A 19,892-nucleotide genomic window follows, 5' to 3' on the forward strand; every position below is an offset into this window, starting at 1 on the left:
TGCCTGAAGTGTTCTGCCACTACTTTTCCCGATGCAGGAGGTCTATAGAGTGCAGTGGCATGACCGTTCTTGCTAGTGAGAGTAGTGTAATGAGTTTTTCTATCTGGCATGTTATACATAATCTCATTTTATGATCAAAATTGTTACTCCATTGATAACCATACTTCACTGCAATTGACAGAGTTTAATTGTATTTGAGTAGATTCTTTTATTGCTCATGTGATTAAACTATGGGCACAGATCTCATTACTTTAGACTTGAAGTTCTGTAGGGGATCTGCGATCATGTTTGCCACTAATAAATTACGCTTGTGTTGGTTAATATTTCTTTTTACACACATCTGATGATGCTGAGGGTAAAACACATCATAAGGAGTAAAAATAAAAAGAAATATTGGTGACCACAAGACAGGAGTAATTTACCAGACACAAAAACTTTTTTCTTTTTTGTTTTAATGAAGTTCAAAATTGTCCATTAGAATTCTGTGTGTTAATAGTGCAGTTTATTCCATTGCTATGGTGTTCAGAGATGATTGTTAGCACTGTGTTGCAATGTGCAGTAATCTCTGAGACAAAATAGATATTTCCACTTAAGTTCAAATTGTTGTTAAATTTTGTGCTTACTATGATCACTTTTTGGGTGATTAATTAATATACTTTTCACTGATGTTGTTGTTGTTGTTGTGGTCTTCAGTCCTGAGACTGGTTTGATGCAGCTCTCCATGCTACTCTATCCTGTGCAAGCTTCTTCATCTCCCAGTACCTACTGTAACCTACATCCTTCTGAATCTGCTTAGTGTATTCATCTCTTGGTCTCCCTCTACGATTTTTACCCTCCACGGTGCCCTCCAATGCTAAATTTGTGATCCCTTGATGCCTCAAAACATGTCCTACCAACCGATCCCTTCTTTTTGTCAAGTTGTGCCACAAACTTCTCTTCTCCCCAATCCTACTCAATACCTCCTCATTAGTTACGTGATCTACCCACCTTATCTTCAGCATTCTTCTGTAGCACCACATTTCGAAAGCTTCTATTCTCTTCTTGTCCAAACTAGTTATCGTCAATGTTTCACTTCCATACATGGCTACACTCCATACAAATACTTTCAGAAATGACTTCCTGACACTTAAATCTATACTCGATGTTAACAGATTTCTCTTTTTGAGAAATGCTTTCCTTTCCATTGCCAGTCTACATTTTATATCCTCTCTACTTCGACCATCATCAGTTATTTTACTCCCTAAATAGCAAAACTCCTTTACTACTTTAATTCCCTCAGCATCACCCGACTTAATTTGACTACATTCCATTATCCTCGTTTTGCTTTTGTTGATGTTCATCTTATATCCTCCTTTCAAGACACTGTCCATTCCGTTCAACTGCTCTTCCAAGTCCTTTGCTGTCTCTCACAGAATTACAATGTCATCAGCGAACCTCAAAGTTTTTACTTCTTCTCCATTAATTTTAATACCTACTCCAAATTTTTCTTTTGTTTCCTTTACTGCTTGCTCAATATACAGATTGAATAACATCGGGGAGAGGCTACAACCCTGTCTCACTCCTTTCCCAACCACTGCTTCCCTTTCGTGCCCCTCGACTCTTATAACTGCCATCTGGTTTCTGAACAAATTGTAAATAGCCTTTCTCTCCCTGTATTTTACCCCTGCCACCTTCAGAATATGAAAGAGAGTATTCCAGTTAACATTGTCAAAAGCTTTCTCTAAGTCTACAAATGCTAGAAACGTAGGTTTGCCTTTTCTTAATCTTTCTTCTAAGATAAGTCGTAAGGTTAGTATTGCCTCACGTGTTCCAACATTTCTATGGAATCCAAACTGATCTTCCCTGAGGTCCGCTTCTACCAGTTTTTCCATTCGTCTGTAAAGAATTCGCGTTAATATTTTGCAGCTGTGACTTATTAAACTGATAGTTCGGTAATTTTCACATCTGTCAACACCTGCTTTCTTTGGGATTGGAATTATTATATTCTTCTTGAAGTCTGAGGGTATTTTGCCTGTCTCATACATCGTGCTCACCAGATGGTAGAGTTTTGTCATGACTGGCTCTCCCGAGGCCATCAGTAGTTCTAATGGAATGTTGTCTACTCCCAGGGCTTTGTTTCGACTCAAGTCTTTCAGTGCTCCGTCAAACTCTTCACGCAGTATCTTATCTCCCATTTCGTCTTCATCTACATCCTCTTCCATATCCATAATATTGTCCTCAAGTACATCGCCCTTGTATAGACCCTCTATATATTCCTTCCACCTTTCTGCCTTCCCTTCTTTGCTTAGAACTGGGTATCCATCTGAGCTCTTGATATTCATACAAGTGGTTCTCTTTTCTCCAAAGGTCTCTTTAATTTTCCTGTAGGCAGTATCTATCTTACCCCTAGTGAGACAAGCCTCTACATCCTTACATTTGTCCTCTAGCCATCCCTGCTTAGCCATTTTGCACTTCCTGTCGATATAATTTTTGAGACGTTTGTATTCCTTTTTGCCTACTTCATTTACTGCATTTTTATATTTTCTCCTTTCATCAATTAAATTCAATATTTCTTCTGTTACCCAAGGATTTCTTTTAGCCCTCGTCTTTTTACCTACTTGATCGTCTGCTGCCTTCGCTACTTCATCCCTCAGAGCTACCCATTCTTCTTCTACTGTATTTCTTTCCCCCATTCGTGTCAATTGTTCCCTTATGCTCTCCCTGAAACTCTGTACAACCTCTGGTTCTTTCAGTTTATCTAGGTCCCATCTCCTTAAATTCCCACCTTTTTGCAGTTTCTTCAGTTTCAATCTACAGTTCATAACCAATAGATTGTGGTCAGAATCGACATCTGCCCCAGGAAATGTCTTACAGTTTAAAACCTGGTTCCTAAATCTCTGTCTTACCATTATATAATCTATCTGATACCTTTTAGTATCTCCAGGATTCTTCCAGGTATACAACCTTCTTTTATGATTCTTGAACCAAGTGTTAGCTATGATTAAGTTATGCTCTGTGCAAAATTCTACAAGGCGGCTTCCTCTTTCATTCCTTCCCCCCAATCCATATTCACCTACTATGTTTCCTTCTCTCCCTTTTCCTACTGACGAATTCCAGTCACCCATGACTATTAAATTTTCGTCTCCCTTCACTATCTGAATAATTTCTTTTATCTCGTCATACATTTCATCTATTTCTTCATCGTCTGCAGAGCTAGATGGCATATAAACTTGTACTACTGTAGTAGGCATGGGCTTTGTGTCTATCTTGGCCGCAATAATGCGTTCACTATGCTGTTTGTAGTAGCTAACCCACACTCCTATTTTTTTATTCATTATTAAACCTACTCCTGCATTACCCCTATTTGATTTTGTATTTATAACCCTGTAATCACCTGACCAAAAGTCTTGTTATTCCTCCACCGAACTTCACTAATTCCCACTATATCAAACTTTAACCTATCCATTTCCCTTTTTAAATTTTCTAACCTACCTGCCCGATTAAGGGATCGGACATTCCACGCTCCGATCCGTAGAACACCAGTTTTCTTTCTCCTGATAACGACGTCCTCCTGAGTAGTCCCCGCCCGGAGATCCGAATGGGGGACTATTTTACCTCCGGAATATTTTACCCAAGAGGACGCCATCATCATTTAATCATACAGTAAAGCTATTTTCACTGATAGACAACTTAAAACTCCTTTCCTTTCAGAAATTATCAAGTAATTTGTCATAAATTCACTTTGTCATGGTATTTCAAAAACAGAGGTCAATGAAATACTTTGTCTTTTCATTACTAATTCTGGATTATTAATGCCTTTTGATTTAATCCTCCTGTAGACATAGTGCAAAAAATGTCAAGTTGTGAATCACATTTGCCTTTTTTTATTAGAATTTGGATTGTTAGTGCCTTTTGATTTAATCCTCCTGTAGACATAATGCAAAAATTTCAAGGAGAACATCATCAATAAAATGCACTGCACAAACAAACTTTTATATTTTCTGGACTTCCATCAAATTTATTAGATATTGCAATATGCAAGTAATTGCCACATAATAAAACTTCACTTTACTGAACATACATCGAAACTAAGCAAGGATTATTCAGAACTTGAGTAATATAAGTCTCAAGAAGAACTTATACATTTGTTTTGCAGCATAATACATATTCATTTTTTAATTATAATACGATGGTGTCTTGGCATAGTTGGAAGTGTCTTACCACCCTACATGGCTGTTCACTTGGCTGCAAGCTGGTCTGGCACCACCTCATCAGAAAAACAGTGTCAAAAGGCCGTTGCACTGTCATCAAGGCTCCTTGTAGTGCATGAAACAAACACATGCATTATTTAGCATATTCATGATATATTTAAAGTAATAAAATTGCTAATCCTTTATTGAACAGAATACAGTAAAATACTGAAATATATATTCTGGCCCTTGTCTTCACCCAAATTACTTCATATTCAGATTCTGTACTGACCTCACCAGATATTATCATATTATCTTTGGCTAAAAACATGTCACTACCACTGGCATCCAGCATATCTTTATGATATACATTCCAATTGGAATTTAGAGTTTCACTGCTTGTAACATGTAGTTTCAGGCAGCCAGTGAAGTGTAACATAGGTTATTTGCTATAGGAATGAAGGATGGCCTTAGAACCTAAGTGGAAAGTGTCCGTTGTGCCAACATGAGACATGATTTGTATCTGTTGGAATTCTCAATGACCATGTCTGTATCTTGAAATGAGACTTGGTAGTTTGAAAAATTTATGTATTCAGATTGTGAGCTTTACTGCCCTCATATTCTGAACTGCATATTCTGAAATGAATATTAAATAAATATTCAGTTAAAACCCTGTAGTTTGCATTAATGATTAATGTGGACTTCTTTGTTGTTGCAGTTGCGTGCTAGAATCTGGAAGCTCCTACTAAATAGCAGAAACAACTTCTTTTGAATACAGTTATTAGCACCTTCTGTTACAGGTGCTTCATATAAGGCAACACCTCATGTACAATTAGTCTTCGTACATTGAGTATGACATTACTTGAATTCTGTCTGACAGGAATGAGTGACATTTTTATCCAAATTGAGTAGCAAGTGTCACGTGTTTTCTGCGATGTCAGCACCATTGTCACAGCATGCCCATTATTTGGTGGCGTGCCCTGCTTCTCCAAGCCAGGATGCTGCAGCACGGAATAAATGTTGAGGCAGCAGGTACAGCAATTTGCAGTAAACTGCAGTTGTTTTCCCACACTGAGGACACGTGGAATCCACCTCTCCCAGTTGACATACGGAAATAGTAACAAAATCTTCCAAACAGTTTGTGATTTTAAACTAGTTAACTGATTTAAAAAAAGAAAAAAAAACTTTCAATTGTGGTGACCATTATTTGTTGATGAGATAGGCAATGGGTAACACATTGCTTTACCAACCTGATGTTACACACAGACTTTCAGAAAGATCAGCTCCGATCGCAACAGGTGAGTTGTCTTGTTGTTACCCAGATGTACAGCTATAGGAAGATTTTAAACGTGATTTCATGGCTTAAGCTGATAGTGAAGTGCCCAGAGATTTACATCACTGTCAATGCTCACAGTTCACACTCGGATTGGTGAGGTCGATAGAATTAGAAGGTGCTGCAACATTAGGAATTCCAGGAGACATATTAAAATATTTTCCATCTATCACCTCCAATGCTAAACATGACTAAAAACTGATTTACTGTTGTTCAGTTATAATTTATGATATAACTGGATGGATAAAAAAATAAACTTATCAAGTGGTGCCAGGATAAAACACTTATAGAAGTTATGGAAAAGTACAATCGTTTAGAGCCACTGGCTCCTTCTTCTAGCAGAAAGGTTGAAGGGAAAGGAAAAGGGGTGAACAAAAATGACTGATGAGGTTTAGGAAATGGGGAAAACCTCTCTTCAGGGGAGACACACCATTTCTTAAACTTCGCCAGTCCTTGTTTTTCATCCTTCTTCCCTTCCCTTCAGCCCTTCTGCCAGAAGATGGAGCCACTGGCTCGGAAAGCTTGCAGATTTCCATAACTTTCCCTGACACTGCTTGGTGAGTAGATTTTTTTTTATTTACCCGTTGTATTATATTTTCAAAAATCGATTATTTCAATTATAGTGTAGATATTTTACTTATGAAATTTGTATTCTGATTGCAGATTAACTGATGTGACACTTGATATTGCTACTGAAGGCTATAACCCTAACAGCAGCATTGCTCTCGCTGTGGAACAGTGTCAGTGTCCACCAAACTACCAGGGTCTTTCTTGTGAAGACTGCGCTCCTGGATATTATCGTGCTCAGACTGGTCCATATGGTGGTTTCTGTGTACCTTGTAACTGTCATGGACATTCTAATACCTGTGATCCAGTGACTGGCATATGTTTTGTAAGTTTTTTTTTAGGCTATACTTATTATTATTATATTGATATACAGTGAATCCGAGGCAGTTTGATGTTGTGTTAGTCATGGAGTGTGACACTGTAACTTTGTTTTATCTACTCATGATTGTTTCACATGGCTTATTTCGCAGCAGTTGCACAGGTAATTTGCAATATTACAGTTACAAATGAAAAAAAATGCAAATTTTATTATTGGTAAAGTAAAATATTCCATTTGTTTTATGTATGAAAGTACTATCATGTATGTTGGGGTGCTTAGATGGTATATTTAGAAAATACTGCAGTTGCAGGTTTATATATCTGCACTTCTTCATCATCATAATCATCATCATTGGTTCAATAATGCTTTGTGAACTTTGGTTTTCTGTACAAGATTATTTCATTTTTTTCTGTTTAGTGCCAAACTCCTACAAATCTAATTTCATTTTTTTTTATGTCCCCTCTGACACGTTTGGTGTTCAAACCCTCCTGGTTCCTCCAGGCACTGCCTTGAACATTTCCTTAATCATTCTGCCATTGGCTCTCGGTACATGTCCTGCACATTCAACATTTTTATCTTAATAAATGATGATGTCTGGTTCATCATACAGATTCTGTCATTCCTAAGGAGTAAAGGAGACCACTCACTGAAAAGAAGAAGTGTTGTCGTCTACAGGCTCAACAGTGTGAAAAAAGATTACTTTGAAAACTAGCAAGTTGAGTGTGGCCTCAGCTGCCTGAGACTGCAGTCATGTGTGTGTGAGTTGCATTTCCGTGAGTGTGTATGTATGTGTTTGTCATCTAATTCTGACGAAGGCCTTCTGGCTGAAAGCTGTATTTGTGACAGTCTTTTTATTGTGCCTATTTGTGACTCAGCTTCGTTATATGGTGAGTAGCAACTTTCCTTTTCACAATATTGTTACATTCCATCCTGGATTTTCCATTGTTTGAACAAGGGGTGTTTTTTTTTTTGCATACCTGTGAATGACTCAATGCTTCTGCTTTTCTGTGAGGGGTCACCTTTACTCCTGAAGTATTTACATACAACCAGAACCATTCTACAGATTGTATAATTCACTGTTATATCTCCTCCTCCAGGAACCACTGATCCAAAAATTTTTCTCAAGATTTTTCTTTCAAATATGCTAAATTGCTTTTCATCGAATTTCCTTAGTGTCCAGGTTTGCGAACTGATGTTAGCATAAGCCTCACTAAACCTTATACATCATACTGTAAATCCATTTTTCAGGACTGTAAGAACAATACTGAAGGTGACCACTGTGAACGCTGTGTTGAGGGATACTATGGCAATGCAACCATAGGAACACAAGTTGACTGCATGATATGTGCCTGTCCTCTTCCTATACCATCAAACAAGTAAGTAACAGTTACTAAACAGGGCAATCTTGAGTGAAATAAAGTATTTATTTAAATGTAAAAACACTCATAACAGAACATTTTATGAAAAGAAAGAGATGATGACAGTCAAAACCTAAAAGCAATGAACTGCACCTAAGACTGTCAACTTGTCATGTGTTACATTGAAAGTAATTACATGTTTAACTTCTAAAATATACAGTTAACAATATCATGTGCCTGCTGGTGAAAAAAATCTAATTTCTGAAACAAATTATAACTAAATGTTTTCATGCAGACAGTGATAAATGTGTAGAAACAAGTAATATTCTTAACCCAAGTGTGACACACACAAACTTTTGAAGCACGCACAGTGAAGAGACATTCCTCCTAAAGGACATTGGGCTATGTTCCTCAGTTGCTCTTCCACTTAAGCAGACTTGCTGCTGTCACGAACTGTTTTCTTCAATCTGGCATGGAATTTGTCCCAGCTGATGAGCTTGTCTTTGTTGTTCTTGAGTTAATGCTTGTCTGTGCTGTTGAAATAATAGTACATGTCTGTCAAGCACATCATGTCACCTCACATGTTGTATTTTGTGACTCAGCTGAATCCCTAATATAGCGTGTTTTATAGTACTTGGAAGTGAATGTGATACGGCTATGTAATTTTCAGGGTGTATACGCCCCGGGACAATCGGGAAAATCCTGAGAATTTTTTCATCTGAGAAAAAGCCAGGAATTTTTTAGAACTCTGGGAATTTATCAGTGTTTTAGTTTTCAGTTAAAATTTTGTAGTTTTGGCTGATAAGAACTGATAGTCAACAGCAAAATGTATCAAAGGCTTTAGGATGAGGACTTCACAATACTTCATAACAACAAACTGCTTCCGATGATCATGACGTCACAATTGTTTGGGTTAGGTTCTGTTGAGCACTTTCCAGCAGGCTCACGCGCATGCATAGTTGAGTCACGTATGAGCAGTACCTTCTCCCCCTTCTGGCTATTTAAGTGTGGCTGGTAGTGATTTTTCTGTTTCCTCTTCATGTCAAATGAAAACAAAAAGTATTTCTGTGGCCTGGAGCTATCAAGTGAATTCAGATACATGCACATAATTATGGAACACTAAATTATGTTATTAATTTGTTTTCTGATTTGATTTTATTTCCAGTTTTTTGCTGTCAAGCATTAAGTGCTTTGCAGAAAAATGAAATTATTTTTGTCAGTTTGCTAAAAAAAATTGGCTTTCATTAATCTTTAACACAGAAGCAGTCAATTTATACATATGGACCAATGGGCTTCCTGCATCGTTGTAGTTGCACACACACAGTAATGGCTGTTTTCTGATGCTCTCTGGCAGCTGCTGGAATGAACCTATTTCTAACAGCTCACAGGAAAATATTACAAATGGTGGTTTGAGAAGCATTAGTTTCAAAGTAAATTTCCTTTTGCACAAGATGAATTATGTTATGTGCAAGAATGTTGGATGAATTTCTTGAATTACAGATTGTTTGACTCTCATTTAAAACTTAACACTTTTAGGACCAGCTGCTTAGAAGAATTTCAAGCCCAAAAGACCAGTCATTTATTCATGATTTAAAATTTTACTGGCACATTTGTGTGATGTATCTTAAAGTGTAACAAACGCTAAAACTGACCAATGTTATATGTATCCTTTATGTACAGTATGTATATTATTTCAAACCATTAACTTTTCCTACTTGTGTGTTCGCAATATGTAACAGTGATGTTACTATTGACTGACTACACCACGTACCCTAAGCTCTGAATATCTGCTTTCATCTGCTGGTGAGATCACGTGATATGAGCTATGATTGGTGTACAATGACATATCACAATCTCGATTTCAATGCTTCGGAAACTAATGTGCTTTGTTCAGTGGAATTCAAATTTATACTTTTTTTTCTGTGTTATGTTTTCTAAAGTGCTGGAATGCTTTATTCTGGTGTATAAAACTTTAACCATTCATAGGGTTGATAAGTTTTACTGTCTCGAGGGAAAGTATACTGTCACTTATTATGGAGAAAGTGTATTTTCGCCATGGAAGAAGTGTATTTTTAAACGGGAAATTCGGGAATTTTTTTTCCTTGTTCACGTATACACCCTGAATTTTCCTCATAGCCTCAGCCTTTGTTAGTCATTGTACTACCCATCTAGCCCCTTCCCTGTTCCCATTCCAGCACTACATAGTCCTCTATTCCATGAATAAACCACAGCCTTTTCACTTCTCTCATTTTCTGTTACCTCCCCCCCCCCTGCCTTCTGCCTAATCTCCCGAATGTGCTTACTGTGCTACCCTCTCTCCACCTTGTCCTTAAATGCTCCCATAAGCAGCACTTTACTGTCCTCCACCCTCTACCCTGCTATTCCCCCCCCCCCCCCCCCCCCCCTCTCCCAGCCTCCTCCTTACCTCCACCACACAGTTGCTTTTCCCACCATGCACTGCTGCTCACAGTTTGGCCTCAGCAGCTGGAGACTGTGGTCATGTGTGTGTGAGTTGAGTTTGCCTGTGTGTGTGTGTGTGTGTGTGTGTGTGTGTGTGTGTGTGTTGTGTTGTGTTGTCTATTTCCGACAAAGGCCTTGTTGGCAGAAAGATCACTCTCTGACAGTCTTTTTGTTGTGCCTGTCTGTGAGTCAGCATCTCTGCTATATGGTGAGTAGCAACTATCTTTTCTTATTTTGACATTATATTGAATAATACAGAAAATAATAACAATGTAATTAAATGTGAAACCACTCAGAATAGAACATAGTCAACATGAAGTTTTTTGCTTTAAATTAGTGTTTCTGTCATATCCCTGAATATTGACCATTCCTTCTGGGACACCTTATATAGTGGTAAAGTTGAAACTAGTTTTAGAGAACAACAGAATATACTGTAATTTACATTCCTGTGTCAAAAATGTCGATAAATCATAGAAGTTGTTAATCAGTCATTCTTGTACTCTAGTTCTGTGTGTACATTGATGAGCCAAAAAATTCTGACTGCATACTTAATAACATCCTTTGGAACACAGCTTTAGAACACAATTTCGTATGACATGTATTTGACAAGTCTTTGGTAGGTTTGCAGAAATGTTACATTATATGTCCATGGACAGCTCATGCAGTGCATGTCAATTATGGGCCAATGGTTGTTGGGTGTGGAGCTGGCACCCAAAATCATCCCATATGTATTCCATCTGGTTCAGATCATGTGAATGTGGTGGTTAGGACATCAATGTGAATTCACTATCATGCTCTTCAATTATGGCCTCATGTGATGGAAAATTATCCTGTTGAGGAAAACATCAGGCATGAAAGGGTTCAAGTGGTCGACAATGACGCTAATGTAGTCCACAGCTGCCATGAATGTTCCCTCCTTGCATGACATTGCCCTCACCAGACTGCATCAGTAGCACTTTTACTGCTTTACAGAGCAGCAAATCTCCATGTTCTGTGATGGAGCTTGGACATCCAATGCCTTGTTGCCTAGTCAGGTTGTAACTGCCCTTCAGTGTCTTTCCATAGACTCTCACAACAGTAGCACATGAATAGCCAACTAGTTTCACCGTTTCTTAGATTCCCTTTACCAGGTAGGGGTCCATGATATCCTGCTCTTTGTCAAGGTCGCACATGTCACTGGATTTCACAATTTGTGACCAAGACCACTAGAATGATTCCTCATTTGACTTAGCTCTGCTTGTATACTTTCCTTACTTTGTTGTGTGCCCACAATGCCACCAGGCTTAATTAAATCTCATGGTGCCAAATGGTCATAATGTTTCGATTTGTCAGTGTTTGTGGGTTATTAAGTTGTTCTGTGTGACAATATGTTCGCAACCTCTTAAAGACTTTTATGATGGAATATAAAACATCATTCTGAAAACTACATGGTGATGCATACTTACATCCAAATTATCTTCAATTCCGCTGTTATGGTTGTGAATTTCACAGTTTGTCCTTAATATATAATAATACTCCATAATGCAGTGAGGGAAGAAAGTATTGACTTATGAATTTAGGGATTCTAAAGCCTGTGAAGTTTCTTCTGCAAAATGTTTATTTCTTAACTTTACATCTTACTCTCATTTCACATTTTTCTAGACTAAATAAATTTTTGACTGTAGCTGAATTGTCTCATTAGATTAGCCATTCAGTCCAAGCAATCCTATCTATAGGTCAACATAATCAGAGATTAATTGAAGTGCAAAATTTGCAGAATAATTTTTTTTTTAATTTAATTGTATGCTGGTGCCATCGTTGTTTGTTATCCATCTGGATGTTTATATACTTCACACCTGGTGCCTCACACAGTATATGCCATTGATCTTTACTTCTGGTACATATAAGTCATTCTTGTTTGTTGAAAATTGCACAATATAAGTTTTTGTAAGATCATGGTTAAGCTGATTACTGTGAACCAGTTGTAAGCCTATTCGGTGTTGGGTATGGATGGGTTTGGACTCCTTATTAGTATATTCGTTTCGTCAATAAACTTGTGTTTTGTGTGTGTGTGTGTGTGTGTGTGTGTGTGTGTGTGTGTGTGTGTGTGTTTGTGAGTGAGAGAGAGAGAGAGAGAGAGAGAGAGAGAGAGAGAGAGAGAGAGATAGAAAGTAACTTCAGAAGCCAGTGTGATTTTTCTGATGCGTCACTTGTGTCTATGCATGACTCAGCAATCATCTACAAGTGAATTAGTGGGTTTCCTCATTTTGCTCTTGTAAATGATATACACAGTTCACTTCAAATATATTAGCTTCTCTGTTGGCCTTTTACCTTTTGCTTGTAGCTGGTGGTGTATCCCACTGTGTGTGATGCACTGACATATAAATTTGCATGTCCAACTGATGGTTAGCAAGGAAAGTGATAATTTTTAATGTTGTAATAAGAAGTGATATTATCTTAAGTGGCATCTGATTCTGAAGATTGCAGATTCGAACTACAGGTTGTCAATTGAACAAGTGATGGCCATACCTTTTAATCTGAAGCAAAAGTCTCCAATGTGAACAAAAGAAACAGTGATATTAAGTGTGGTATCTTCAGTTAAATAATAAAGTATTTCCTTTTGAAGTGTCCTTGTTATATTTTCTTCAGACATAAATATGTCAAACAACATCTGGTTTGATCATGCCTACAAATTTAGAGTAACAAATTTGTGCAAGATGACCAATCAGTACAGCCTTCATATCCTGAGTGGTTAAGCAGCTCAACTATCCAGTAAAAAGAAGCCATGGAAAAATTGAAGGGTCTGCAGTGATTTAAAATGTGTGTGTGTGGTGTCTTTGACAGATAACATCTCAATAATTTATCAGACTTGCAGCTAGCAGTTAATTTTATGATATATAATATTAAACTCATAATTAATGAGCATTAACAATATTTCACGTAGAATGATCACATTACAGAAAATCACATGTATGATAATGAGCAGGTGCAAATTAAAAATGTTTTTTCACCTACCTCTACATTTAAAGCTCCATTTTTTCTTATCTTACCTTAATGATCACTTCATGATATATTTTTGGGAGGAAGTAGTAATTAAGTTGACCCTTCATAGAATATGTGGACTCAGTTTTAAGAGTAAGCGCCTCTATGATCTACAACATCTGTCTCATAGGGCTTGCTATGTGAATTAACTGAGTATCTCAATGACACTCTCCTGCTGGCTAAACAAAACTGTGTGAAATCCATAACTCTTTGAACACCCTCTCTTTTGTATCTCGTATGGGCACAAGAGTGGTGTGTAGTATTCAGAAACCCAGCTAGTCCTGCAAGGTAAGGGTGTCACTCTGATTGTTTTGATTGGCCGTTATGACAAAAGTGGTTTGACTAATTCTGAAATAGGGTTTGTGTACTAAATTACTTCACCATTGCACAAATTTGAAGTATTGTATCATATATCAGGGTAATATGTTCTACTTCTTTCTTTGTTGCAGCTTTGCAACAGGATGTGAAGTAAGTGCTGATGGTGAAGAAATTAGTTGTGACTGCATTCCTGGTTATTATGGAGCCAGATGTGAATACTGTGCTGCAGGTTATTTTGGAAGACCACAAGAAAGGGGCAAGTGGAACTTTTATTTAAAATTTTATAACACGGAATTGTCTTTGCTACTGTTTACTCCAATGAACAATGTATCACAATTCTTTTTCTTACTTCCTGTAGGTGAAACCTGCCAGCCTTGTTCATGCAGTGGTAACATCAACCCAGATGACCCTGGTGCATGTGATTCTATTACAGGGAAATGTCTTCGTTGCCTCAATAATACTTATGGAGAAGCTTGTAACTTGTGTGCACCAGGATTCTTTGGGGATGCAGTAGATCTAAAAGACTGTCGAAGTGAGTGTTTTATTTGGCTGGATATGGCATTTCTACATTTTGATCCGGAATGTAGATGAAATTCAGTATCCACTAGAATTATACATTCAGGACTTTTAATTAACAAGTGGTTTCGATTTTATTTACCCATTGTCAGCTATGGCATAAGTATTGCAAAATTTGTGATTTTATTTCAAATGTTATAGGCTGCATTTAATTATACTGTTCTTTCCTAGCTTAATACCATTACCTCAAGTGTGGTGTATCTGAGAAAATTGATGTTGAGATGTTGATTACATATTAATTACTGTTCAGTGTTAATATTGTTGCATTGAGGACAAGACTGAGAACTGATGTTATATACCCTTACTCTCTCAATAAAGGACTAAGAGACTACCAATCTACATAAAATGATTTAGGGGGTGAATGATGATCAGGAATATATTACCCTCCTATCTCTAAATTCAGAAATAAAATCATTCTGTAATTTACTAATGGTGACCAGAATAACAGTTACTTAGAATTTTATCTTACTACTAAATAGATAATATATGGCTACAGCAGTACTGTCTACTTACCAGCTGCCCCAACAGAAAAACAAGAAAAACTGGAGGAGAATTGAGAGACAACACACTTAAGTAAGGTATATCTTTCTTCACTTAAATGTGTTCCCACTAATACGTGATTGTAACACAGTTTTTCACTATGAAGATGATGAAGGATGTGCATTTTACATGGACATCACAAAATGCAGTCATCTGTAGCGGCTCTTCAGGAACTGTGGAACAGAAGAAGGCATGAGTGCAAATGATGTTAGTGTCTACAAAAGACAACTTCAGTCTAAGAACACCAGAAATACACAAGATTCTGTGCTGTTGTGAAAAATCGTACATTAATGAGACATGTTGCACACTTAAAGACAGATCTGATGAACACAAGATGTCATACCAGACTAGTTGAGACCAAAAAATCTGCTGTTGCTGATTGCTGTATAGATATGGGACAAGGCAAGAGCTTCAAAGAGACAAAGATCTTCTAGTCTGCCTTTACCTGATGCAATCCATCAATAAAGAAGGAGTTGAAATGTGTGTATCAAATGGCCCACTCAGGACATGCATAAAATTTGAGCTTAGCAATGTGTGGGAACCAGTTTTGGCAGCACTAAGGCATTATTGGCCATAGACGGAAACAAATTCAACAAGATCAAAATGATGGAAGTTCAAAGCCACGGCAGCTAGTTCGGGTACCAATAGCTTTCCCATATGCATTTTCTGGGTTTTGTAGATTGTGGATAGCCATTCCCACCTGTACACATGTTATCTGTGGCTCATTTTTCTGGCAGGGGACTGGATGTCAGTGTACCGTTGCAATGATGTTATAGCACCACCCTCCTGATGCCTGCAATTTTCTATCAAATGAGTGCATAATCTGGTGAGGTGCTACAGATCCCCACAGTTGCACCTGAAGATTACAAGCAGCCTAATCGAAGTATTGTGCAGTTACAGCAACACCATCCAGCACAACAGCTGAGACCCTCACAAGTTGAAGTAATGAAACAAATTTGTTATGTTAGTGATGAAGCTTTGTTCTTATTCCATATTCCTAAACTTTCTTATTCTGAAGCTAATTATGTATCCACTGTTATTTGTTCCTGATGCAGTATCTTCACTTTGTTGGTGTAATAAATGTTGCTCTCCTGTAACATTTACAAATTGTTGATTGATTATATATTTTCTTGCTTTCCAATTAACTCCTGCTTTCTACTTGTGAATCAGTAATCATATCCCTGACCTCATCAGATAACCATCTGGTCATGTATAACTTTCTTTCAAAACAAAAGTACCTTTTATTAGCAGAATTATTTTTTATTAGCCATTGTACATGATCAGCTACAGATCAAGATACTCAAGCTAGCACAACAAAATGGCTTCTTCTAAATTAGAAAACACACACACTGTTATTTATTAGTTATCCCCAACAAGCAACATATGAATTATTCTATGTTTGATGATGGAGGAGAATTCTTTGCTTTACACCCATTCGAACTGTCTTGTCATTTTTATTTATTTTATTCTCCATTTGTAAAATATGATAAAGTTCTCTACTGACATACATTCTTTCTTCCTCAGCACCACACACATCTTTGTACACAAAAGTTTATTACTGAGGTTCTGACCTAATGTTTTCCTATTATATCCTGCCTGTTGAAACTACCGTATGAGCAAGCAGTTATATGTGTTGGAGAAGAAATACCCTTACTCTCAACACCCTCTCAGTTTTTACGTTAAAATATATGATAGAAAATTTTTACCCTATTGCTAGTGATATAGAGTAGTGCAACTATAACTTCAAGACTTATTTCAGTGAAATACGAGAAAACAGTTACCACAAAGGCAAACTAGAACAGTAAAACTAACAGTTATGTGCAAGAAATTGGAAGGTCTGAAAGGCAGTAAAAAAGAAGGCAAAAAAAATTTCAGGGACTGGTAAAAGAGACTGACAAAAAGGAAAGGAATATTAGCAAGATGGGTACGAATAAAATAACTGAAATGTAAATACAAGAGAAATATATGAGGAAAATGTGAAGTGGAGGCAAATGTTCTTGTTAATTCAGACTGAGAGAAGTTCAGAACAATCATTTTAGGGCAGAATGGCTGAAATATACTTATCTGTAAATTCTAGACGGCGCAACTTAAATGATGAAAATTACTGCAACCACTTGAGAAGGAAATGCCAGAGTCACAGAAATAAACAGATTATTTGTATGGAAAAGCAGCCACTCCCTTGTAGCTGATTGATGTGTGGGAAGTGGAAGCTGATAATGGCACAAAATAATGTTTCTGTGTGCCATATGTCAATCAGCTTCAGCTATAAAATTGCTTCACTGCACATTTCTGTTTATTGTTGTCCTCCTAGAATGTACATTTTATAAAAATGTGTATGATAAAAACATGTAAGATATTAGTAATATTGCATATGAGTAATCACAGCATTTAGATGCACTTCTGCAAAAGAGCAAAAGAAATAATGAAAGATGGTGAAAATGTCGTCTAATAAAATAAGTTACAGGTTATGCTAATATTTTCAGATTTTTAGAACAGTTTACATTATCTTCAGCAACAAATTCTTAAAAAATGTCATTCACAATGCTGCAATGGAGATATCTTTATCACTAGATGAAGTCTGCTGTAGATGTTGAAGTATTCGTGTGTGTCATATGAATGACAATTTATAAAGCCTTTAAAGATTGGATATTTTTTCCACAGGTTGTGACTGTGATAAATGTGGAACAAAGGAGTGTGACAGTTTTACTGGGAAATGTGTATGCCATGAAAATGTAATAGGAGAAAAGTGTGAGAGTTGTGCTGCTGATCATTTTGGTTTTTCAACTTGTGAGGTATGCTATGTTGTTGTCTGTTTTATTTACTGTGGATACGCAGAATAATGTTTAGTTACAAATTATCTTTTGTTACTTAATTGAAGTTCACCCCATGAAATTGTGCAGCACATGTTGTTAACAGCAAATATGTGTGAGAAGTGCACCATTGTAGGGGCAGACTCATGCATTGCACAGGAAAATTCTAGTTAAATTGTTTTTCTTTTTTGATAGCAACTGAGAAAGTTATATGACAGGATGCAGAAACCCAATAATGGATATGGTGAATTTAGGCAAACCGAGGAAGAATCTTCAACATCGCAGCTTGTCAGCAATCATTGGTTAATATGTTAAAAAACTAAAAACCTGCCTCGATTGCAAAAAAAGCACCTAGTGTTAAGTGTTAACCCAGGTTTCAGCGTAGATAACTACACCTTCTTCAGAACAACAATAAAACCCACAAGTGCCTAAGAAGACCTTTGTCAATGATTAAAAGAACACCATAGCAATACATTTATAAACGAAAAAGAAAAGGAAAACACAAACAGTACCTATGTACAAAGTCAAAACCACTACTTAACTTAATGGTGTACGCTCCACCTCACACTGGCCTATGTTCGATGGGCCATGACCCGCCATAAACTGCAGCTACAAACGGTCACTCACTTACAAGCCTGACCCGCTATGTATGCACATGTGCAAGACAAGGGAAGTTACTTGAATGCGCATGTGCATGTGAATACGAGAAAGTTTATCCATTGGTCGGGGCTAAATAGCCCATATATTCCCAACTGTGGATCAATGTATATCAAAAAATGAAATGGATAGAACAAGAGACGAGCTAAATAGGAGATGAAACCTAAAAATAACAGCACGCGGTTGCTTTTGCTAGTAAAGAAACTTATATATGAAGCTACCTATGACAACAGGAGGAACGCTTAAAAACTATACCTAAAGCCAGTAGTTAGCCTGGGGGGTGGGGGGGTCATGGCAGTGTGAGGCGGAGTGTACACCATTAAGTTAAGTAGTGGTTTGACTATTTAGCTCGTCTCTTGTTCTATCCATTTCATTTTTTGATGTACATTGATCCACAGTTGGGAATATATGGGCTATTTAGCCCCGACCAATGGATAAACTTTCTCGTATTCATATGCACATGCGCATTCAAGTAACTTCCCTTGTCTTGCACATGTGCATACATAGCGGGTCAGGCTTGTAAGTGAGTGACCGTTTGTAGCTGCAGTTTATGGCGGGTCATGGCCCATCGAACATAGGCCAGTGTGAGGTGGAGCGTACACCATTAAGTTAAGTAGTGGTTTTGACTTTGTACATAGGTACTGTTTGTGTTTTCCTTTTCTTTTTCGTTTATAAATGTATAGCTATGGTGTTCTTTTAATCACTGACAACGGTCTTCTTAGGCACTTGTGGGTTTTATTGTTGTTCTGAAGAAGGTGTAGTTATCTATGCCGAAACCTGGGCTAACACTTAACACTAGGTGCTTTTTTCGCAATCGAGGCAGGATTATAGTTTTTTGATAAACAAACTGAGGAAGTCACAGAAAAAATGCAGGTGCAATTAATTTAGGCACAGATGGATGATTATTGAAGACAGATCTATGAGGAAACATAGTTTAGTGTGTAAAACCTATCAACATAAAAGCAATTTTTTAAAAAAAAATGTTTCAATGTCTCCTTGGAGTGATCATTGCTGAAATCATCTTCATGAAGTACAATTTGTTTGGATAAAGAATGATAGAGAATTTGATACTGATTGACTGTTGATTTTGTTAAGTAATGGAGATAGATCTAGTCATACAGGAACTGAAATAATATAAACACCAGTCTGATGAATTTTGAGGGGGGGGGGGGGGGGGGGGGAGATGCAACAGTAAAGAAGAGTTATAATTATAGGTGTCTTGCAGACTGTCTTGCTGGTTTATCTTTGAACTGGAAATGAAATTCTTTCATCAGGTAAGGGCATTTTTTGGGCATTTGAGTGGAAGATAAAGATAATTGTTTTAATAGTTGCTGGAATCCTTTAACCATGTTGTAAAGTGCATGATGGCAAAGAAAATTTACAATTCATTTGTCTGCTATGGGATATGTGTTATATGAAATCAAAGTAGATAAAATGAGAAAGAAATTTTTTGTGAGCAATCAGAATAAACAATCAGTACATGCAGAAATTTGGCAACTCTTCTGGTGGTAATATGGCAATCAGAAACAGAGAGCTATGTGACAAGGATTCCTGAAATATGGATAGCTTGCAGATTATATAGTGTGTCTCTACAACTGAGCAATCAGTTGCTAAGCTGTCACATGAAAGATCTGTATTTGATCTTCAGTACTAATGGCCAGCAGTATAGTGTACTCATCAACTGCTTCTTGAGCACTGCCATCTAGCAGCACTTTAAGAAGAGAATGAAGCTGCATTGTGTGATCACTGGACTTGATCTCACAG

General features: G+C 37.2%; 1 protein-coding gene across 1 annotated transcript in view; it reads left to right on the forward strand.

Moving 5' to 3' along the window:
- LOC124614059 (laminin subunit alpha) overlaps window positions 1–19,892 on the forward strand; it is a 402,758-nt gene that overhangs the window by 236,064 nt on the left and 146,802 nt on the right. The window contains exons 28-32 of the mRNA XM_047142894.1: window positions 6,166–6,394; window positions 7,637–7,764; window positions 13,677–13,801; window positions 13,904–14,077; window positions 17,323–17,453. Of these exons, the coding sequence (XP_046998850.1) occupies window positions 6,166–6,394; window positions 7,637–7,764; window positions 13,677–13,801; window positions 13,904–14,077; window positions 17,323–17,453 (787 nt within the window). The remainder of the gene's footprint in view (window positions 1–6,165; window positions 6,395–7,636; window positions 7,765–13,676; window positions 13,802–13,903; window positions 14,078–17,322; window positions 17,454–19,892) is intronic.

This window comes from Schistocerca americana, chromosome 4 (genome assembly GCF_021461395.2).
Source record: "Schistocerca americana isolate TAMUIC-IGC-003095 chromosome 4, iqSchAmer2.1, whole genome shotgun sequence".
Classification (NCBI taxonomy): domain Eukaryota; kingdom Metazoa; phylum Arthropoda; class Insecta; order Orthoptera; family Acrididae; genus Schistocerca; species Schistocerca americana.